Source organism: Girardinichthys multiradiatus, chromosome 19, assembly GCF_021462225.1.
Source record: "Girardinichthys multiradiatus isolate DD_20200921_A chromosome 19, DD_fGirMul_XY1, whole genome shotgun sequence".
Classification (NCBI taxonomy): Eukaryota; Metazoa; Chordata; class Actinopteri; order Cyprinodontiformes; family Goodeidae; genus Girardinichthys; species Girardinichthys multiradiatus.
This window is the reverse complement of record NC_061811.1, coordinates 28571180-28595118: the sequence shown is the minus strand read 5'-3', so window position 1 is coordinate 28595118 and position 23939 is coordinate 28571180. Positions and strand designations below refer to the sequence as shown.

The following is a 23939-nucleotide window of genomic DNA, read 5'->3' as shown; positions in this document are numbered from 1 at the left end:
TAGAAAACTGGCTCAGAGTTTATCTCTCCTTTCTTTCTAGATGAAACAACTAAAGGAGCTACATCCATTAACATTTACTTTTCCTTCCCATAGAAAGTACTCCTGGATCAGTGCTTCTTTGTTCTCTTTGTGTCTCTGCTCTGTTCTCTCATAGCCCCAGTCAGTCGTGGCAGATGGCCGCTCACACTGAGCCTGGTTCTGCTGGAGGTTTCTTCCTGTTAAAAGGGAGTTTTTCCTCTCCACTGTCGCTACATGCATGCTCAGTATGAGGGATTGCTGCAAAGTCAACGCCAGTGACTGTCCACTGTCGCTACATGTTCATCCGGGAGGAGAGACTGCTGCAAGTCACTGACTGGATGCAATCTGCTGGGTTTCCTTAGATAGAAAAACTTTTTATCCAATTTGAATAAATAACTGAATCTGACTGCACTGTTCAATTGTTAGGATTAATTGGAATGTATGAACCTGACTTTTGTGAAGTGCCTTGAGACAACATGTGTTGTGAATTGGCGCTATATAAATAAATTGAATTGAATTGAAAAAGAAAGTGAGACTAAATACTATACCTTTGCATTGAAGAGCTTGGCCCCAAACAGAGGCCATTTCCGCGCGACGGTCAAATATATTCTCACACATTCGGACACACTGCACCCATGAAGCATCGACCACTTGGAGGCAAGTCGCTCAGTAAGATCTCTGAAGGGAATAAAGCAACAAAACCTCCTAATGAATCTGATCTGCTTTTGTTTCACTGTACCAAAAACAAATCCAGTAAAGACTCTAGAAAAGCATAGTGCCTACTGACATTATTTCTTAAAGGATAGTGATGTTTGTTTCACCTCAGCTGCTCCGTATTGCATTCTTGTTTGTAATGTTTTGGATAGAACCGCTCCAAGGCTTGCAAAAGAATCAGTTGAGATTTAGACTGAGGAGAGCCAGTAGGAGACGAAACGCCTGATCGCTCAAAATCACCATGTTCAACCTGAGGGAAAAATTATTTGGATATTTACAAAACAAAATGGGTAAACATTTAAAGTGATAAAAACATCAATAAAAAAAAATGACCTAACTATTTTTAAGCAACTGTTTAAAAGATTAAGACATTTCTCAAGATAGTAGGTTCTTTTAATTAAAATACGTAAATTCTTGATGGTAAAAAAGTGTCAGTATTTCTTAAGAAAAAGATGGAAAACAGCAATGTTTTATGGCGATGGTGCCAATGACTCAGTTATTAGGATAATCCTGTGATGTGGACACTGATATTCATTCCCAAAGTGTTTCACTGGGATTGTTTGTGCTACACCAATGCAAAGTAGTGAATGGCTGTGAAGTTAAAGGAAAAAAAAAAACACCAGTGCTTTTTAAAGATTTTGTAACAAACAAATCTGAAAAGTGTTTCATACATTGACATTGTGCCTCCTTTATTTACTCTGATACCCCTAATAAAGTGTAATGCAGCTGATAAGCTGTAAAATGACCTAAACATTAAAGAGCAGGGTTAGGTTATAAAACATTATCCCAAGCTTTACACTTTATGGAAAAGGGGGAAGAAGAAAGCTCTTGCTTAAATGAAGCCTGTTTGTTTTATATGAGCCATGTAGCAGACACAGAAAATATGTGGAAAAAGGTGGCAAAACATTAACATTTAACATTATCCTGAACACAGAATTCACATTTTGAAACCTGGTGGTGGCAACAGCATCTGGTTCTGGGGACACTTCAGCAGGGACAGGGAAGGTGCTCAGAGTCGATGAAAAGACAAATGGACCTAAATAAATTTATAATTCTGGAAGAGAAGATGTTTGAGGCTGCAAAACACTTGAGACAGGGGTGGAGGAAATTAACTCTAAGCATACAGCTAGAAGTATCCTCTCCCTTCCACTTTACAGTTATGCAACACTGTGTTGGTCAGTCTCATCAAACCCAGATATAAAAGACTAAAGTTTGTAATTGTAACATTTAAAAAGGTGAAACTCAAATGGTATCAATAATCTCTACTCTAACACCAACAGATCATTTTCCAGACCTGTGCAATAAGTGCAGCCACCTCCAGAGCCAGCTCTTTGTTCACAGGGAAGAGGCCTTGCTGAACTTCATCATTGACCTGATACACCAGCAGGAGGCGCTCTCGCTCCGTCTCTCCTTTGACCTGAGATCTGAAACGCAGCCTGGGCACACAGTAGGGAAGCATTGTTATGATGAAACTTGTTTTCCTACAATGAACCATCACATCAATCAGCCAGATCCATTCCCAAACTCTTAAAAATGCATTCCATGGCATTGTCCAGACATATACACAATCTAAAAATAATATCCTCGCAAAAGATTTGACTTTTCATCAGAATGACAGTAAAATCTGTTTGATGTGGTAACTTGCAGACAAAGAAATCTTGTTTACCAAGGAAAAGCACTTCAGTCTGCTATACAATACTAACAGAAAAGAGGAATTCTCTTGTTGGAAGATGTACTTGTTTAAACTGCTCCATGGGGAGGATATTTAAAAATTTGAAAAAAAGAGTGTAGATGCAGACTAAACCTGCAGTTTAATCTTTAGACAGGATTTTCTGAGCCCAGAGGGTTTAGAACGATACTCCTCCCATTCTAACACCAAAAGATAAGTGTTTACCTGTTTTTATAGGTTAGCCGAACAATCCGCGTCCCTTCATTTTTGCCAGGATGCAGTTCCTTCAGAGCCTGCTCCCACTTGGAAATGACATCACAGATCTGGAGAAAGGATAACAGCCAGCTTTCACAACCAACAGAGTTTAAGGAAAGAATTTAGAGGAGATCGAGCCTTTTCTGTTATGGCTCCTAAACTTTGGAATGCACCGCCTTTAAACTTTAGACAGGCATCTTTGCTTCCTATTTTTAAGTCTCTTTAAAAAAACACATCTTTTCTCAGTAGCTTTTGACCAGTTGTAAGTTGACCCTTCCATCGTATTTATGTGTTTTAAATGTCTGCTGGACGTCGCGTTTTATCTTTTATTTATTTATTTTATTATTTATAAAACCTGCTGTTTTTAAACATGCTTGGATTTGGATTTAAAACTTCAATTTTGCCTTATTTAATTTCAGCCAGCAGGTGGGAGTAGTAATTGGGGCAGAGATCCTGAACGTTTCTTTGTGTGGTTGTTGAACATGATTAAACAATTTTACCCCACAAAAAGCACATGATGTGGCAAAATTATTGCTGCCTGAGTTAAATTTTACTCAGACAGACTATGCTGTATTGACAGCCAAATCTACAACAGTTTAATAGAATAGAACGAGAATAGAAATGTCCTTTATTGTCCCTCACTAAGGAAATTCAGTGGCATCAGCAGTAAAGTGACAGGCAAATGGAAACAAAAATTATTTTCAATCCAGAATAAATAATTAAATGTCAGTCAGTCATTTTCTACCGCTTAATCCATAGTGGGTCACGGGGGAGCTGGTGCCTATCTCCAGCAGTCTATGGGCAAAAGGCAGGGTACACCCTGGACAGGTCACCACCTAAGGGCAATTTAGAGTGACCAATTAACCTAACAGGCATGTCTTTGACTGTGGGAGGAAGCCGGAGTACCCGGTGAGAACCCACGCATGCATGGGGAGAACATGCAAACTCCATGCAGAAAGACCCCAGGCTGGGAATTGAACCCAGGACCTTCTTGCTGCAAGGCAACAGTGCGACCAACTGCACCACCGTGCAGCCCATAATTAAATGTGACAATAGTTAAAATGTATATTATTTATTTATAGATTTTTTTGTTTATTTCATCTTTTCACATTCTTGTGAAAAACCCCAGTATATGAATAATTTATCTCACCTGTCAGCCTTACTAATCAGTCAGTGGGCGGAGCTAACACTGCTACTGTCATGTTGCTGTTGTGAGTTGTTGTGCAGGTTAACCAATCAGATGTTGAGGCCTATTTAATGAGTCATAATGACAGATTGAACGATGGACAGGGGAGAATAAACTAATTTATTAATAATTAATAAGTTTTGCATTTGTAATTTTATTGTGTACCTAATACCTGGATGCATACATTTCTTACATATTGTTTGGTTATTACATATAAACATATTTACTTAAATTACCTATTTATTGTGTTGTTGCAGCTTTGGCTCCCAATATTGTTACTCTGAATTATGCAAATCCCTATGTATATGAATGCCACTCTTGAAGTTCTAACAAATGACACCAAACCTTTGGGTCTCTCGTGCACATCCACCAACAACTGTGAGCCCTACCTTGGAAGACGGTTGCAGGCAGTGCTCCAAGTCTTTACCAGACGGATCATCAGTAAACAGAGCAAACCCTGTCAGCTGTGGCTTCCTCATGCCAATCCGCTGGTTCAGTGTGTTTAAGAACTCTTCCACCGTAGTGGAGCCATCAAACCCTACAACCTGTGAAAACAATCAGAACCCATGTCTGATCCAAAAGGTGTCAACTGTGTGAACGTGCCTCTGCTACAAGATGCATGCAAACTGTTAATTGCATACAGTAGCGAGCCTGCATGGAACCACAACATTTGTACTGTCTTTTGACTTCAGTTTTTTTTATTTAACCTATATCTTCATTTGTAAGTTGCTTTGAATACAAGTTTTTCCCAAATGCATAGACATAAACCGGGAGTGTCCAATTGAGATACACTCTCTTCGGCCAGGGAGTCCTGGTCAAGATCATAGATAAAAAAAGAAATTCATAGATCTAAACACAGACTGTGAAAATACAAGGCTGATGTCAGCTATATAAATAATTGTATCATCTGGATTTGTTATTTCAGATAAAGGTTGTTCTTCAAATTAAAGTTAATTACAGTGGTGATGATGGTGGAGTTGATAAGGAAAGAGGGAATATATGTCCTTCTAAAGGTTCTTCTCCAAAATGCCTAAAGTTAGAATCCTTTCAGAAAAGGATTAGATAGAAGAGTTCTGATCCAGTAATAGCAGCAGACTTAAAGTCTATATTCTATCAAATCACAAGGCTGTCTCTGTTTTAAAAGGTGGGTGTAGTAATTAGGATCAATGTTTGCATTTTATGAAGACAGGACAAATGTATAAGTGACTGTAACTGTGAAAGCCCTTTAAAAGCACATTGGTACCTGATAAGTGTTGTTCATAAAGTGAACTGGGATACTGAAAGGCAGTGAATGATGGTAAGGATTCCTCAGCAGGATGGACACTATCTCCAACCGGGAAGGTTTCGCTTCCCGTTCTCCTTTCTGTAGCGTTCTCTCTAAAGATCTCTGACAGTATACAGCATACTTCCCCACCTCAGTCCTTTGTGGTGAGAGAAAACTACCAGTAATGTAGGAAACAACTTAAAAACAAGTGCCTAAAACGTTGGAATAAGTTACTTTATACTATATTGTAATGTGAATTAATTCTCACCTGGGGTCAGCATTGTGCTGAAGATACTGCTTGAGGTACCAAAGGAAATGCTGCTGTGGGAGGAACAGCGCCACACACAACGACAACAGCTGCCAACACTACGAAAGGATTAAAAATAAGCTTTTTTACCCCTTCGCTGGCTAAATCACAAAAAATCTATCTATTCCTTCTAAGCTTTTAATAACTGTGCATCTGACCTGGGTGAGGGAGTAGTTGTGCGGTGTCCGGTGGTTGGTCTGCTTCATCAGCTGGCAGTACATTTCATTCTGGAGCTCCGGGTGGGTCAGACACACTTGCAAAGCATTCTGTGCCAGTGATGTGTGGTAATCAACAGAAGGAGACTCAACCAGAACATTGATGAATAGCTGACAGGACTGCAGAAAGGATGCAAAGACACATTAGGTGGGTGCAGCACATACAATGCCTACCAGCCTACGAGTTTTGCACGTTAAGAGGCCAAAATGATTGCCAATTCTATGCAAAATAGCTCTAGCTCAGTCAGATTGGATGCAGAGTGTTGCCACAAGTTATCAGTTGCATTTAGATTCGAACTTCGACTGGGCCATTCCAACACATGATTATGCTTTGATTCAAAACCTTCCATTATATCTCAGACTGTGTGTTTAGTTTCCATCCTTCCCTGTGTCTGCTGAAGTAAGACAGCCTTACAGCATGATGCTGCCTCCACCATGATTCATGGTTGGTGTGCTAAGGCTGATGTGCTATGCTCTTTCCACCACACAGAGCAAACCCCATGTGGGTGAAAAAGTTCAGTTTCGTCTCATGGGACCAGAACTCCTTCCTCATGTTTGCTGTATGCCCTACATGGCTTGTGGCAAACTGCAAATGGGACTTCCCATGGCTTTCTTTCAGCAATACTGTGGATCTCTGCAGCTCCTCCAGAGTTACCATGTACCTCTTGGCTGTTTCTCTAAATAATGCTCTCCATGCCTCCAACCTGTCAATTTAGGTAGGCCACCATCTCCTTTGCAGCTTTGTAGTTGTGCCATACCTTTTCTATTTTTAGATCCCTGACTTCTCTGGTATGCTCCTTAGTCTTCATGATGCTTCATGAATCTTCCGAGGCCTTCACAGAACAGTTGGGTTTACACTGTGATTAATTAATTGATTGATTACACACAGGTGGACTCTATTTACTATTTAGGCACTTCAGAAGGCAACTGAAGCATTAAATGATTTTATTTAGAAGTATTAGAGTTAAGTGAGCCTGAATACAAAAACATGCCACACTTTTATTAGTAAACAAAATTAAAATAATGAACAATTGTTCTCCCACTTTACAATTATACACTACTTTGTGTTTATTTACCACATAAAATCCCACTAATATACTATACGTTTTTGTGGCTACACATGACAAAATATGAAAAAGTACAAAGGGTTCAGACATATTTGTAAATAACTAAAAAGAAATGCATGGAAGCAGCACAGAAACAAGGTAGCGGACTCCTCTTGTTTGAGACAGCTGAAAACAAAGGCTCCATTTACCATTTCTCATCACTCTCCTCTGATTCATTAAAACTTCAATAGCCTGATTTGAATCGAGTGTCAGTCATCCCATTTTGACTCATTGTTTGCATGTGGGACAGTTTTTAGGGATGGCTGGTCAAAGATAGAGCCGATCATTTCTGCCTTCAATTGAGCAACTGAGGGTGTGGAGCATTGGCAGGTCAGGGAGGGGGCTTCTGAGGGGCTACATTCAGAGTTGCAGAGTTGAAAAGAGAGAAAAGGGAACTTCCATCATCCTACAATCTCCTGGTTTTGCTTTGATCCCAGTTTGTGTCCCTCATCCCATCTCTTCAATATGCAATGGTGCCACTCTTCAAGGGCCCTGACCTATCAGGACTTTTCTTAAAGAAGTAGAGGGGGGTTCTTTCACAGTGGCAGAAAACCACAGGAACAGTTAGCCTCAATCAGAGCAGATAATCAAGGCCATTATCTCTTTTCCACAGTCTTGATGAGCTAGGCCCCTCGGATGCAAGCGTCTGATCTATTTTAGGAGCAGGAGGGAAGAGAAAGAATGGGCCATGGAACACATCCAGGACGCTACAGTAGGGACAAAATGAAAGAGATGCAGACAGAAGTGCAGGGGGGGGGGATAAGTGGGGCAGAAAACAAACAGAAGGATGAGGAGTTCGGAGACAGACCTTGAAGAGTTTGAGAGCTTCGGTTTGCAGAGCTTCAGATGGCAAAGTGGTGAGAGGCGAGTGCAGACCCTCCTTACAGAAGCTCAAGGCCTCGCTCTTCCACAACACAGACTCTGGGGAAGACACAAAGAGGAACATGTGTTTATAAGTCAACCTACGTAGACAAAGCAAGGATGGAGTTTCAAAGCTGTAATGAGTCAGAAAACAGCTGACAGAAAAAAATCACAGGCTGGTCTGCTTTGACAAACAGGGTCTGCGGTGGGAACTGGACACAACGTGGACCCGAACAACACATTGTTTGCTACTGAGTTAATTTGTATGACTTTGTAAAGACCAAGTTAGGTCCTTTATTAAACACATCTGTTGTATTTGTACAAGAGCAGAAAATAAGGAGCATCTTTAGAAGATAAATAGAAAATTAAACCCGGTTTAAGAATAAATTAAAACAAGCATACAGGCGCGTCAAGGACAGGATGCAACGCTTATCTGAAACAGGAGATATTTGTTTAAAAAAAATTATTTTTAAAGAAAAATATTAAACTATTATTATTAACCTTTGTTGTTCTACTGTCTTAAAAGGAAAAAATTATGGAGGCCGAAAATCTAAATTCAACAATACAATCTTACATCAACATTAAAATCTAATTAAAAAGGAAATCTTCTCCTTAACCTTTGCATACAAATAAGACAAGATTTGATTAGTCCAGCAGGTTAGCACTGATGGAAATGTAATTGTAACCTCCCTGCTTTCATGTTTATTTTCAGCTCCCAACCAAATAGCTCACAATGACCTAAATGATTAAACAAAATGTCAGCTTCTCACCTGGGTCTCCCTCCACATCCATGAGTTTACCAATGAGCTGCTCGTACTCTGTGCCTACTTTTAATGTTGCACTGCTACCAGCTGCTACAGTCAGGTGATACAACCATGCATCCTGTGCCAAATAAAACATATTTGTCAATATTAAGACAGAGGAAAAATAAACTTTAGTTTAGTTTAATTCAGGTTTTCTGTTCTGCTACCTTCTCCTGTTTGGTGCCAATGAGCAGGTAAGTCGGACTCTGGTCTTTGGGTTGGACCACTAAAGTGCAGTGAGAAGAGAGGAATCCCCGATCCCCAGCCTCGTAGTCCTCATCTGAATCGCAGGAGCGATCGACCTCCTGCACAGATGCTTCCCTCATCTGCAGCAGACCCAGAGGAAGCTGGTACACACAGATTAGCACAAATAAGCCATACTAAGAAATAAGCACAAACATATTTTTGCTTTAAAAGCAATTCTTTGCACAAAATTAATGAAACAAATTAGAAACATGCATTTGCAAAACAACTCTGAGACATATTGACATCTCAAACCTTGTCCTCCTGATTGCGAAAGTAGTAGAAAACCTTTCCAACCAAAGAACACCACACCAGCTTTGAGTGTCCATGTTTGACCTTTACAAGAAAACAAACAGCACAGAGGACACTATGGCTATTTTTAAAAATATCACCATTCTTTTTAGTTTCTTGTGAAAGTACTCATACCCCTTCAACCTTTTTAAATTTGTCACATAACAACCAGAAAATTCAATGCATTTTATAAGCCCCTCCGATGAAAAAACTGGTGGCAGCATCATGCTGCGGGGTGCTTGTCTTGTGCAGGGAACAGGGAAGCAGATAAGGGTGAAGCTAAATACAGGCCAGCCCTGGAAGAAAACCTGTTTGAGGGTGCAAAAGACTTGGGAATGGGGCAAAGGTTCACTTTCCAGCATGTAAAGTACACTAAACGTACAGCTGTAACTACAATGGACGAGTGATATAAATAAAATCCAGTGATTTAATAAAATTTTTTAAAGGACTTGACATATTTTAACAGGGAATTTCTACATCCAAGCTGCTGATGTCCCAGCAGTCTGTCAGCAGGCAAGCAAACCCTTTTAGCTCAACCCTCTGTGTCGAAGGGAAGGTGACAACTGATACCTGCCAAATAAAAACCAGCCATCAACACATCTTCAAGACTAAGCCAGCTGTGCTTCCATGAGAAGGGGTCATTGTGGTTAACTGTTCTCTCAGGGGCGGAGCCTTCCCATGTCTGAACTATCATCATGTCGCGAGACACAGATCAAAGCCGGCTTGCAGAACCCTTCGGTGTGTCAGTGAGAGGATGCGAGCTTCATCATCTCAGCTCGAGGCTGTCATTCATCTGCCACAGACCTGTCATCCTCACCCTCCAGAAGTGTCGATGTTAACAGCAGGAGGGTGGAGGGTAACATTCCAGCAAATTCTGACCCTGTGGCCATGTCTGAACGTGAAGGCTTTCAAGAGTTTGTCTGACGATCGCTCTCTGTAGACTTTACCCTACCTCAGTGAAAATAAAGTCAGTATATCATGCTATATCTGCCACTTCTATGGATTATCTATATCTGCTACAGCAACAGTATGCATAAATGGGAATTTTTTGTGATGTTAACATGATAAATCACACTTCTAACCTTTGTAAGCCAACCTCTCACAGTGGGCTTTGCCCTCGTCTCCACAGCAATGGGGCTGCTGGCCTGTACTTTCAGGATGTTCTGCAGAACTCTGATCCACTCCTCCAGAATGTTGGGCGAGTCAGCTGTCAGAAAGAAGGTCTTCTTCTCTGTAACCAGCTGATAAGATGAAAGCGAAAAATAAGTGGCAGGTAAAAGTGTCGATCTAAATGAGTAAGTCTTTATTAATTTCAGAGGAGATCAGATTCAGCTTCCGTAAACATTCTAGTCTACCTCTTTAGACTCTTTAAGGCTTTCTTTCCTCAAACTCTCTTTTTTTTCCTTTTTAGCATTTTAACTCTGGATATTCAGAGATACGTTTTTTACACGGTCAGTCACTCAGCAGCAGCAGTAGTATTGGGGTCTGTGAACACAGCATTTAGGGTGAAATGAGTTTCCACTCACTTGAAAAGTTTGTGCTCCCTCTCCACGTATTATGCAGCAGGACGAGTTCAGCTCAATCTGACCCTGAGGCTTTCTGATTACATCACTCTGGAAAAGGGAAGCACACAGTAAATAAAAAGGCCTAAACTATCATGTCTTAGAATGGCCCAGTCAAAGTTTAGCTACATTTATTTGGGAATCTCTGGCAAGACTTGAAAATTGATGTTCACAGAATGTTCATCAACTCCATCCAATCAGACTGAGTTTGAGGTTTATTGCAATTAAAGAATGTCAGAAACTTCATTCTCTAGACATGAAAAGCTAATAAACATTTACCACAAAATATTTGCAGCTAATATTGCATTTTACCCCAAGTCCAGGCTGTAAACAAATATGTTTCAAATTTTTTTTTTTTAACAAAAGTTTGAAAACCATATATTAGTTTAGTTTTTAGAGCCGCCATCCTCACATCTTGCAAATATTCCTGCAGCATTTTCAGTGGTAGAAGGAAGGAGACAGGCAGGCTGGACGGAACTTACAGGAGATTTGTAGTAGAGGATCTCTCCGTTTCTCAGGACAAACCAACGACGTTTCCATGCTTTCACCTGACTGCCCATTTTCAACAGGTACCCCGACTTCTCCAGCGTCTCCTTCAGAGACAGAATATATATTTCAGCTCATCTGAAATGACTAAAGGAGCTACATCCATTAACACTCACTTTTCCTTCCCATAGAAAGGACTTCTGGATCAGTGCTTCTGTGTTTTTTTTGTGTCTGTGCTCTGTTGTCTCAAACCCCCAGTCGGTCGTGGCAGAGTCACACTGAGCCTGGTTCTGCTGGAGGTTTCTTCCTGTTAAAAGGGAGTTTTTCCTCTCCACTGTCGCTACATGCATGCTCAGTATGAGGGATTGCTGCAAAGTCAACGCCAGTGACTGTCCACTGTCTCTACATGCTCATCCAGAAGGAGTGAATGCTGCAAGTCTCTGACTGGATGCAATCTGCTGGGTTTCTTTAAGATAGAAAAACGTCTTATCCAATTTTGAATAAATAACTGAATCTGACTGCACTGTTCAATGATTAGGATTAATTGGAATGTATGTACCTGACTTTTGTGAAGTGCCTTGAGACGACATGTGTTGTGAATCGGCGCTATATAAATAAACTGAATTCAATTGAAATTGACAGATCAAATTGTACGCTCCTGACTTCAATGACTGCTCTGCCATAAATCAAGACAGTAAAGTAGCGTAGCAAAAGGAGACTTACAGGCCCGCTGCTCTCACAGGAGTAGGAGGAGGTGCGCTGGACTTTGTGTTCAGGTTCAGAGTAGTCGCTGTCCAGGGAGTAAGCATCAGGTGGGATCGCATAATCACTCTCAGAGCTGATGGAGGACATGGACACACCTGTGGAACAACAGAGACCGTATTTTCAATGTGTACTGCAACCACACAGCTCTTACTCTTGTAAAACACTGAGTTAGTAATGAGGGTTTTGCTTTAAAGGTTGTTTGGAAAAACGTTGTTGGGTTTCTTACTTCCCCAATAACTACTCAGGAAATCCTTGTTCAAATTCATTTAAAGCAGAGCTCTAACCCTTCATTTTTCATGTAGCAATTTAGAAACACACAAAGTCATTTAACTATGTTAAAGCATTTTCTGAACTTTCCACATTGTCCTCACCTCTCTTCACAGCACGTGGGCTCCCGGGAACGCTGCTTTTCCTCTCTGGGCTCAGGATGGAGGTCCGCAAACTGGCCAGAGAGCTGCTGTCATCCTCCGAGCTGGAGTCATCATCGGGGAGAGGCACGCTGCTGATCTGAGTGGCTTTCTAAGAAATATACATCTAAATTCGAAAGTTGCTCTCATGCTAACAAGTACTTTTGTGTAATAGTGAGACACATGTAGCTTTGTACTCACTCCTTTCAGCGTGGTGTAGACTGGAACATTGACGTTCTTATAGATGAGCTGTGTGAAAGGACCTGCTCCAGGATACTGGGGTAGGGTGGAGCCTGATACATTACAAAGTTTTATTAGAAATCTTTCTGATAAATTAAACAGTAGGAAGGACCAACATGCAGCATTTGGAGAGGGTGCAGTGTTCCTTCATCCGAGGCGAGCTCGGAATACAGTTCCGGCTCCTCCGCATCCAAAGGAGTCAAATGAGATGGTTCAAGTCTCACTGGATGGAGACCCCAGGACAAACCCAGAACTGTTTGAAGGAACTATGTTATTTCTTCTGGCCTGGGAATGCCTTGTGATCCTGCAGAATGAGCTACAGAGTGTCAGACGGACAATCTCTATTAGTGGACAGGTGGATGGTTGCGACAGGGATTCACAGAGAATGTAACGTTTGACTGTTTACCCAACATAAGTAACTGCAGCTACAACTTGTTTTTTTTCAGTATCCGAGCCAAATCAATGACAGATTTTAGGCTAGTATTTGGACTGAATTTCCAACAACCATAAGTGTAGCATTAGATAGAGGTGTCTTTTTCTGCTCAGGAAGGTTAAAAGAAAAATAATTGTAGATGGACTCTGTTTCTGTGGCGTAACAGAAGGTGTTCTCAGAATAATGTTTTATTTATAGCTACATTACTGCAGTGCAGTTATATTTTACATGACCACTGCCTCACCGCTGCCAGAATTTTAGTTTTTTGAATTAAAACGTTTATCCCAAGAGGCAATTGCGACTGTGGTGAATTACAGGCAGGCTGGGCTTTCCAGGGAGCGCTTTAAAATCCCTTAGGAGAAATACTGTCTAAGATTTAACAGACTTCTCACTTTAGAGCTGGATACTTTACTATCACTATTTCTTTCTTCAGTGACCACTGAGTCAAGCATTGATGCCTGAGTTCGGTGTTCTGATATCATATCATTACAACATTCAACTTTGTTCTCAGGTGCCTTGTGCTTGGTTTATTTGTTTTACACTTATATAATATTTGTTTGACTTTGAACATGGAAAGACGAAAAACTATTGTGAGCTACAAGTATGAACTGAAAAAAACATTAGCAAAAATGATAACATATGCCCTTCAAGCCTAAACATGATATTCACATCTTTAAGAATCTTTTGCACCAGATGCCTCACAGATACAATCAACATGATGGTACATAGTATAAGATTATCAAACTAAAACCTATTCTGCTACAGCAAATTGGTGGTTAAACACATGTGAATGACAGCTGGGATCTCAATACTCCAAGGTGCAGGCAAACCTCAGGGTCTGCATCCTGACAAAAAGAGATTCAGTTCAATTTAATTCAAACTCAGTTCAAAATGCTTTATTAATCCCAAAGGTAAATTAAATAAAAGATATCGGGACTGAAAACAAAGCAGCTATTTAACCCAGATGTTGACTTTTTACTGCTACTGATTGAAGAGCAGCCTTTCCACCCTCTCCTCTTCTTCACCATCCCTTCTTTAATTGTTCACAGCGCTTGGGGAAAACAAATCCCAGAAGGGGTGTTTGGAAAGCCTTCTTGAGAAGAAGCAGACACCTGCACAGGTGTATGTAGCCTCAGGCCAGAGGAAGTGACATCAAAAGCACCAATGATGGATCCCAACAAGCCCTCCTCCCCATCTCAGCAGCTTAAGCATCAGATAAATGACAAGTCTCTTCACAGTACTGACTCACTTCCTGCACAGGCAACCCCACTTGGGTCCGTAACACATAGGCAGGTTAATGATCACACACACTAGGATACAAACAACCAAAAAAGAAGCATAGAACTATGGGCTTGATTCTGTTAGAGCATCAGTGTGGTGATGAATGAAAGAAAGATCCTTGAGTTTAACTGTCAGGCACTCACCTCGTCCAGGGCACCTGGCTACAGCCCCATCCTCTGACACACTCATTCCTGACTTTGCCACAGCATAGATCCGACTCTCCTGCAGGGAGCAACACAATCAGAAATACTCATGCTTTACTTTGACCACTCTTCCCGAAATCATTAAAAGAATTGCTTATGTTTGTGAAAACCTTTTCTCTATGATGCACTCCTGATCAAAAGCCTAAGAATGTGGGAGAAATTACAAGAAGACTCATTTCGGGCTGGTGGATCATAATCAGGTTGTAAGGCTGCATCCTTGAGAAGTCAAAATCTAAGAAACAAATCTGGCTTTTATGTCATTGTATGTTTACACTGTCACAGCCCCTTAATTGTAAAGGCAAAATGCTTTCTGCAAGGCCTCTTGCAATGAGTCATGACTGTTGAGGTTGGCCAAAGTAAGACAGTCATTTTCAGTTTCTTATAAGACACTGAGAGGCTTGGGACAAAGAAATCAGGAAGTAGCTCCAAAGAAATTTTACCTGCCTGGAGACATAGGACCAAACTGGCTGTTTGTGAAGACACATGCTGATCTTAGATTCGAATTAAGGCCCTTACTAATGTAGACTGCATCCCCTTCTATGCCACAAACCTGCACTTTGCAAGTCAGCAACACAACATGAGACATTGAAAGGTGAAAGACAATTTTCTTTTATTTTGAGACAAGTTTGATCTGCTTGGTCCTGAGGGCTTCCAGCCCAGTGAGCAATAAATATGATTTCAGTTTTAGAGCTATACATTGACCTAATTTAGACAAGTCAGTGATGCGGGGAATCGTAGCCATGATCTAGACCTATATATTTGATCTAGCTTTAGACTAAGCAAAACTGCCAGATCTAAAAGTGGTGTAAACCGGGATTTAATTTGATAAATTCAAAAAGGGACCACTGCAGGAGTATTAGGACGCATAAACTGAAACTCAACAACAGCTTCATTCCATTTTATGTTATCAACTAATTTCAGCCAACTTTGTTTTGTGATATTATATTAATAGCATTACTGTGGAGAAAAATTAAGAGAATAGCCGGTAAACATAAAATTTACATATTTACTCTGTACTGACAGGTGGAAACAGGTATTCTAATCTATATTTTCATTACATAATTAAGCTTTTCAAGATGTGCACTGACAGCCCAATGCTTCCTCAATGTCTTCAGAGACCAAGTTCAGTTTGTTGCCATCAGAAAAATGTCATTTGTGTGGCAAGAATCATAATTTCCATATAGAACTACGACATTCTTCACACTATTGTGAGAGAGTTGTCCCTAATAGAGACACACTGAGAGAATGTAGCGGAGGCAGATGGGGAACGGAGTTTAATTTGTATAAAAAAACAACAATGATTAAACACTTGTTGAAAGGACCTGGACTTATGTATTTTTTGCCTCAGTATTGGTATCCTTTCAGATAACTCAGTTAGAAAAGCTCCAGATCAGTAATTGAAGGTTTACAGATTTCGGTATGCTAATCAGAATCAGCTAAAATAGGTCCACATTAAGACTTCTAATAAAACGTTTTAGACATTGAAAAAAACATTATGCTTTGAACCAAATGTCTACCTAATTTAGCCTCAACCTCTGTGAACCATTTAGACATTTTTTAGATGTGTTTTCCACAAAAAGAATGCTAACTAGCATGACAAGGAGATTTCAGAGAAGACATTTTCTCCACAGAGAAACACCACTCGGATTCAGATTGGGGAGGCCATTCCTCCCGATCACGCCTCTCCAGGTGTCACTGTCGTTTCCCACGTGGGCGTTGAAGTCCCCCAGCAAAACCGCTCGGCCCGTAGGCCGAGACGACAGTCAGAGACCTATCCCCAACCCGAAGGCGCAGGGATACGACCCTCTCATCCACTGGGGTAAACCCCAACACAAGACGGCTGAGCAGGGGGGCAACAAGCAAACCCACACCAGCCCGCCGCCTCTCCCCGTGGGCCACTCCAGAGTAGGAGAGAGTCCAACCCCTCTCAAGGAGATGGGTTCCAGAGCCTACGCTGTGCGTGGAGGTGAGCCCGACTATTTCTAGTCAATAACTCTCGACCTCCCGCACAAGCTCAGGCTCCTTCCCCCCCAGCGAGGTGACATTCCACGTCCCTAGAGCCGGCCTAAGCATCCGGGGATCGGGCCGCTGAGGTCTCCACCTTCGTCCGCCACCCAATCCTCTTTGCACCGGCCCAACAGCCCAACAAATCTCTGGATGTTGTTGGGCTGTCATGGTTGACACGCCTCTTCAAAATTGCGTGGCGGTCGGGGACAGTGCCTCTGGACTGGCAGACTGGGGCGGTGTTCCAACTACAGGGGGATCACACTCCTCAGCCTCAGACGGATCGGTGCGGCTGCCGCAGTAATGGGGGCACTGTGCCGGTCTGTTGTGGTGAAGAGAGAGCTGAGCCGAAAAGCAAAGCTCTCAATTTACCAGTCGGTCTACGTTCCTACCCTCACCTATGGCCATGAACTTTGGGTCATGACCGAAAGAACGAGATCCCGGATACAAGCGGCTGAAATGAGCTTCCTCCGTAGGGTGGCTGGGCACTCCCTTAGAGATAGGGTGAGGAGCTCGGCCATCCGGGAGGGGCTCGGAGTAGAGCCGCTGCTCCTCCACATCGAGAGGAGCCAGTTGAGGTGGCTCGGGCATCTATACCGGATGCCTCCTGGACGCCTTCCTCGGGAGGTGTTCCAGGCACGTCCCACTGGGAGGAGGCCCAGGGGACGGCCTAGGACACGGTGGAGGGACTATGTCTCTCGGCTGGCCTGGGAACGCCTTGGGCTCCACCCGGAGGAGCTGGAGGAGGTGTCTGGGGATAGGGACGTCTGGGTGTCTCTGCTGAGTCTGCTGCCCCCGCAACCCGGTCCCGGATAAGCGGAAGACGACGAGTACGAGTACGAGTACATTTTCTCCACAGCACAGTGGAGGTGCTATCATGATGTGGGAAGCTTCTTCCTTCAGCGAAGCTATGGAGCTACTGGTTGTGCAGGAGTAACAAAGCACAGCTGGCTTGAGGAGATGTTGCCACAAGGGTCCCTCTTAAAATGCTTGTATCAAGCAAGCCTAAACAATTTTTTTGAAGTGATTAACAAGAGCAGTGGAGCTACTCACTTTTTAACACTTTTAGCTTTTTTGGTGCTCTGGTCTTAAACTTTTAAGCATCTGACAAAGTCTGTTTGAGTTTAAATCTACTGCTATTGTTCCCTCTGCTTCTTCTTGTTGCATTTTAAAGCTCAAAAGCTGGTTACGATCCAGGAGAACCAAATGGGAATCCTTTTAACATTTCGATCAGGATTGTAATTCTATTTAGTTTCATAAGCTTCTCTAAACTTTACAAGTTAACGATTAAAACAGCTGTAGGTTGTTTTGTACCCAAGAGGGGAAGCGATGCAAAGGAGGAGTTGGTGGCTTGACCACCTCTGGATCCAGCTGCTCCGGCTCCTCTGCTAGTCCCACAAATGAAACACCATCCTGAGACTGCTCCTCTGATTCGGTCCCCTCCACCACTCCATCCATGCAGTCAAGGAGCCCATCATCAATGTCCGTTTCTTCCACAAACTGAGAGAACGGTGAAGCGGTAGTGCCTGTGCTCTTCAGGGTGGACGAGGCAGAGGATGGTGTCATGTCTATGTTGACGTTGAGTTGGTGCAGTCTGTCCAGGCTAGGCTGCGGCTGGCTGTAATGCTTCTTGAGCAGCTGGATGCTGTCTCTGGGGGTGAGCGGAGTTCGTACCTTAGGTAGCGTCATGCTGGTGCCTGACTGATGGCCCAGAGACTGAGGAGAAATGGGAAAGGGGTTGTTGGTGGAGGGCGAGAGGGAAAGGAGGGGGCTTTTGGGTGCTACCGTCATGGTCAACCCAGGAGAGCTTGGTCTGTGTGCCATCTCATATGCAGAGGATGAAGACGAAGAGGAAGATGATGAGTGAAGGCACTGAGAGCGGAACTTGCTGCTAAGCTCATCAGAGGAGTTGTCTCTGTCAGAGCCCCCTGCTTTGCTCTCTGGGCCCTCTATGAGCTCTTGCCCACTAATGAAGCTGCTGGGTCCGTCCCTGATCCAGCTCTGACCATCATAGGCTGTAAGGTCTCCAAGACAAATTCCTTTGGTTACCAATTCTGGAGTTCTTTTCACATCTAAGTGGACAAAACAGGCAGCTGTTACCTCTGCTAGCAAAATAAATGTAATAATTCTCTAAGATACCAAATCATGAGTTTGTGTTTGTAGTATTAAGTACTTGTAGTAAATTGAATGTACATAAAAGGAGCAGATTAGAAAGTACCTTGCAAATGTATACATACTACTTAAGCTTCAATGTATTTTATTGGAGTTTTATGTGACAAAGACAACATAAAGTAGCAGATGATTGGGAAGTGAAGGAAATTTTTAAAGATTTTTCTACGAATAAAAATCGGAAAAGTGTGGGGTGTATTTGTATTCAGCCTCCCTTAGTCGATAGTTTCACAACCAGCTTTGCAGATTTCAAACTGATTTTTTTTGCCTTTGTTAAATAGCTAAAGCTCAGGTCATGCTGGAGCAAGAACCTCCACCCCAGTCTCAGGTCATTTTTAGCTTCTAACAGCTGTTCAGACAGGACTAGCCTGCATTTCACCTCTTCCAACTGAATATTAGCTCAATGGACCTGCTTAAGAAAAATATTTCCACAGCATGATGCTGCCACTGCCATGTTTCACTGAGGGGACGGTGCCTTCAAAGCAGATTACAATGTTAGCGTTTTGTATGTAGACCAAAAAGTAAGCAGAGGCCATTTTTCCAAGTTTTCCATGTTGATGGTGGCAAACTACAACATTAGACTTTTTATGGTGTCCTTTCAAAATTGGCTTTAATTTGGCCTTTATGGAGGAGTGGAAGGATTGGAGAGTGCTGTCAATACATTCTCCAACCTGAGTTATGGATCTCTGCAGTTCCTCCACTGCCACTTATCCATTTCTATGATTAATGCTCTCCTTGTCCAGCTTGTGAGTTTAGGTGAAAGGTCATGTCTTGGTAGGTCTGCAGTTGTGCAAGACTTCACTTGCAGATGGTGGATTTTTAAAGCTCTGTGAGATGTTCAAAGGTTTGGGTTTATGGTCCCTAAACTGTCAGCTGTGTGCCTTGATCTTCCTTATGCCCTTTCATCACTAATGTTATCTAACAAACCTCTGAGGTCTTCTCAGAGCTACTTTATGTTAATCTATCACAAAAACCCAATAAAAATAATTGAAGTAAGTGGTTATAAGAGTATGCATAGTTTTGCTAAGCAGGGTATTAGTGGTGTAATGTAAAAAAAAATGTGTATGCTTTGTAAAAGAAGAACAGTCTACCTGTTGGCAGGCTCTTGATATTAGAGGCTGCCCCTCGTAGACCAGTCTGTCTCCAGCTGCCATCCTGGGCTGGTGGCGTGCCGGGGCAGCTGGGAGGAAACAGTGGGCTGTTGGGCACCAGGTGGGCATCTAAAACAGGAGAAATAGCAGGAGATCCAGAGGATGCAGGTTTCTCTAAGAGAGCTGCAAAACAAACACAGAAGCAGAACAAAAGCTCTGAATCAGAGCTCCAGGAGGGTATTCAAACAACTCTGTGTATGTCTTTGCTGTGCATCAGTTTTAGTAAAAAGAAAAAAAAAACAATTGTTATCCTCTGACTGACATCCCACCCCAGTTAAGACCGGCAGTTAACATCAGTCTGACGACATAATGGATGGCCTGTCAGGGTAAACACAAGCAACAGAAGGATTAAGGGACAGCCATGGCACAGAGATGAAGAGATTGTTTCACTTCTGTCCCTAACTACAGGTATGCTAACCAAGCTTTGTGAAGACATAGAGATTACACAGTTCAGCAGACTGCCCACACAGTCATTCATCATAACAAGCATGTGTTGCAGAGGTGTAAACACCAAGTCTCCAAATACAGGCTGAGAACCGGCTCCAGTAGTGCACCATAATGTTAATTAAACAGGTGCTGTTGCTGTCTGGAAGGTTTGAGCCGTGCTGCAGAACATGTTGATCAGGAGTAAGCCCACTGAGGTGTGTTCCCCTCAGATACAAAAAACAGAATATCATGGACAATAGGAGGAAATGATTACAGCACTGATCCTAAAATATCTCATTTCAGTGGATCCAATAAATACTTATTTCGACTTGGAGAATCTGGGGAATTCCTTTTTCACAAGGGGATAGGGAAGGGAACAAATTTGGGCCAAAAATATTTACCAACTTTAGGCTGTAGTGAAATCCAGTGCATGAGAATGTAAGGTTTGTGCAGCTGTACGATTTGTGGTGGTGATGCAGTTTTTTGCAGTTTGATTACAGATGCAAAGCAAAAATAAGCTTGTCAAATGAGCTTCATTCTAAAGTCTGACTCAATCTGTACGCCTCAAACTGACAGTAACCAAAACATACCTGATCAATAACAGAGACTGGAGGAGGCTTTCTGGCTTTTACTCAGCAGTTCCTGCTGAGTAAAAGAATGAATGGTTATAAATAAAGGGAAAATCTGAACAAAAGCCTTAGAGGCTACTAAAGTCTTAAAAATGAGGTAATGGTTCACCTACCAGCATACATACAGCCAGAAGTACAGTGAAATGGTTTAGATTAAAGGCACATTTGGGTGTTAGAATGGCCTAGAACTCAATTTAATTAAGACAAAGGACAAAAAGATTCATCTAAAAAAGCCTTTTGGACAGAATGTTTCACGGCAGGTAAATAGCAACAAGCAGATTAAAAAAAAAAGTTATGTATGAAAACCTGTAAATAACCTTCCAATCACCACCGTTAACCACTAACAATTCAGTTCCTCAAGAGAAACTGTTTTCAAAGCAACAAAGCATATACCTATTATTAAATTTAGAGATAATAGTGGTTGTTAGATGAGAGAGAATACAGGATTTATGTACTGTAGAAATAAAATATAGTTGGTTAAGTGTGTGAAAATCCCATTTGCTACAGAAATATTCTGAATACCATGCTTTTTAGATGATTATATCCTCATTACTCCCTATCCTGATTTACTCTATGAAAATGTAAAATACGCAGTCAAGAAATTGTGTAAGGATTTTTTCCTGAGGACTGTAAATGCAACAGAATAAATGTAATCAGTTTGAGGCGTAAAGATTGTTCCAAAGATTTGAACTTTAACTCAAGCGGGACATGGATTTCTGTTTTGTATCTGCAATCAGATGTTCATAAACTGCACAAACTGAATAGGGACATGCTACATTTCTGCGTATTTCCACAAACACACAGATTCTTCTTTACACAAATTACAAATAAAACTCTTCTAGCACAGAACATTTTGTGCTCATAGGCAGGCTGACAAATAACAATTTAAAGGTGATGATGATAAGAACATATATCTTGCAGATATCTTGGCTCTGAAAGATCAGCAAAATAAATGGACAAACCAATTTTGATGATGAATAGCAGGAGGAACATTTAGCCTGATAACAAAGTAAAGTTCATCCAGTATGCAGATTTATGGTGGTATGGATGTTTTTGTGTTTTTCAGGGACGAGTTTTCTTATTTCAGCAAGACAAAACCAAATTGCATTCTGCAGCTGTGATAGCATGGGTCGGTATTAAAATGGTATGAGTGCTGAACTGACCCATTTTTCTAACGGAAATTTAAAATAAGCCCATAAAAATGTGATTCTAAACTGCGATATCTAAGATGTCTTTTTTGTAGATTTTTTCCTCGGTAAATATGTCAATGCAGAAAGGGAGGGAAACATGTCCTAATTTTAATGTGACATACGATCTCAGCCAGGTTTTAGCATCTTCAGGAGGACTCACATTGTAGTCTGTCTTGCAGCAGCACAATCTGCTCTGTCTGCTTCACATTTGCAAGTTTTAGCTGCTGGTTCTCCAGCTCCATCTGTAAAAGAGCAGAAGCATAAGTTTGTGACCATAAAAGGCAAGAAAACTAAGTTGGTGCTATCTATATATACCAGCTACTGTATATTTAAGATGTATTTGTTGCAGTGGATTAATCTGAACATGTCTGATCTTACCTCTCTGAGCTTAAAGGTGACCCAGTCTTTAATCTTGGCAGCCTTCTCCTCAATAATTTTTGCCTCTTGGGCTCTGACTAACATCTGTAATACAGAAAATAGGCTTTGTGGTATTTAACTTACACTTTAGGCACATAAATAGACGTTTCTCTTCTTTGTCTGAAGCTTCTGCCCGTACCTGTTGTTCCAGCTGGATCTCTAATCTCTTGATTACGGCATCCTTCTCTTGAACCTGACTGGTCAGGTCTTGATACTTTTTGTACAGCAAGTTCTCTGATTCACCAGTTTGCACATTTGCAGACTTCAGCTTCTCTTCCATGACCTGGATCTGAAATGCAAAGTTAATTACTAATTGCACAACCTAGTCAATGTCAGCTCAAATCAGAGTGATTCTGTTAGTTTTCAGTGACGGCTGACAAGGCAGAGAAGAAAAAGATGAGCATATCATTTGCCAGCTCTGCTCAGAAAAGCTTTTCATAGCCTCAAGGTGATTTAGGTTTTCAAAGACAGGGTGCCATTAAATTACTATCTACAGAGAACACCTGGAAGAGGGAGAAATGTTGGAAATTTGATGATTAAAGCTGACAGCACAAGAGTGTGGGAAAGGGAGCTGGTGTTATATTAAGGAGGTTTCTGATCCTCAAACTCTGCTTTTTATTTAAAAGATCAGCATTTCTTCTGGTGTTGGATATTTTCAACACTAGACAGTGTCAGTAAAAACTAATTAAAAATGAACGAGAAGTGTATTGAACATCACATGTTTAAGTCACCATGGATTTTGATGTCGGCGTTGCTGGAAAACCTCAGATCTTCCAAACCAGAATTTCAACTTCAACTAGGAACTTTGGAATTTTGTCTTCCAAGTATAAATGGAACTCTGCAGATTTCCTTTTGACTAGATGAAATGTAGGTGACAGATTTAAGCTGAAATGCAAACACTGAAAACACTCATCTTCAGACCTCTTGACTTTGCAACTGATTCCCACATGGAATTGGTTTTCCAAGATAAGTGTGTGCACAGCTTAAACTCGACTACATTTATGGACGATTATTACAGCAGCACTCAGCCAGCTGCAGAATGATGCAGTTTTATGTTTTATTATTTACACTTTGCTCATTGCCATTTTGTCATGAAGTGTTTGCAGTGATCCAGCTTTCAGGTCTGATCAAATGGCCTAAAAGTTAGATTAAAACAGTGTATTGCAGATCCAGGTTAATTAGTACAAAAACATTTTAGTCATTTTACAGTACAATCATCCTACATTTAGAAAATCTGAATTTCCTTCTTACTGCTGGGTAAACAATAACAATATTTTTTTTACTCAGTGCTTTAAAGTTCTAAAACAAAGAATATTTTGCATTCTGCACTACCTGGATAAAGCTGTTTAACTGTTTTTTATTTCCTGGATGAAGCCACTGACAGAGCTATTGCTGCCAATATCTTTCTGTACTCTTTTTCTTTCCCGAATAAAGTACTGTTGGCTTAGTGTGCTAGGGTTTGGTTGTGTCTATTGGTTGAGTTATTCCTGCTGTTATATTTGTTTCTTTCCAGTTAAAAGTTCTCCTGTGTTTAACTGTGTCTCCTACCTGTTAAGTCATTGAAGGGACTATTGATGCTATTAACCTTACATGCTCTATATTTCTCCTGAATGTGTGTTTAACTGTTTATTTTTATTAGAAGAA

At 41.4% G+C, this 23939-nt stretch overlaps 1 protein-coding gene across 2 annotated transcripts in view; it reads right to left on the bottom strand.

Annotated features, from left to right (window-relative positions):
• The window catches only part of plekhh1 (pleckstrin homology domain containing, family H (with MyTH4 domain) member 1), a 46673-nt gene that overhangs the window by 5541 nt on the left and 17193 nt on the right, over positions 1 to 23939 (bottom strand). Inside the window, exons 4-27 of one of the 2 annotated variants that reach the window (XM_047345971.1) lie at positions 22435 to 22584; positions 22257 to 22340; positions 22039 to 22120; positions 19574 to 19756; positions 17628 to 18385; positions 14250 to 14328; positions 12354 to 12445; positions 12117 to 12264; positions 11704 to 11840; positions 10977 to 11087; positions 10459 to 10545; positions 10015 to 10173; positions 8897 to 8977; positions 8566 to 8745; positions 8366 to 8477; positions 7543 to 7655; positions 5572 to 5748; positions 5375 to 5472; positions 5086 to 5263; positions 4232 to 4387; positions 2627 to 2724; positions 2027 to 2168; positions 840 to 982; positions 567 to 696 (exon numbers count right to left, since the gene is read on the bottom strand). In XM_047345971.1, coding sequence (XP_047201927.1) covers positions 567 to 696; positions 840 to 982; positions 2027 to 2168; positions 2627 to 2724; positions 4232 to 4387; positions 5086 to 5263; positions 5375 to 5472; positions 5572 to 5748; positions 7543 to 7655; positions 8366 to 8477; positions 8566 to 8745; positions 8897 to 8977; positions 10015 to 10173; positions 10459 to 10545; positions 10977 to 11087; positions 11704 to 11840; positions 12117 to 12264; positions 12354 to 12445; positions 14250 to 14328; positions 17628 to 18385; positions 19574 to 19756; positions 22039 to 22120; positions 22257 to 22340; positions 22435 to 22584 — 3678 coding nt within the window. Of the gene's footprint in view, positions 1 to 566; positions 697 to 805; positions 983 to 2026; positions 2169 to 2626; positions 2725 to 4231; positions 4388 to 5085; positions 5264 to 5374; positions 5473 to 5571; positions 5749 to 7542; positions 7656 to 8365; positions 8478 to 8565; positions 8746 to 8896; positions 8978 to 10014; positions 10174 to 10458; positions 10546 to 10976; positions 11088 to 11703; positions 11841 to 12116; positions 12265 to 12353; positions 12446 to 14249; positions 14329 to 17627; positions 18386 to 19573; positions 19757 to 22038; positions 22121 to 22256; positions 22341 to 22434; positions 22585 to 23939 lie in introns of those variants that run through there. The other variant, XM_047345972.1, reaches the window with a different exon arrangement.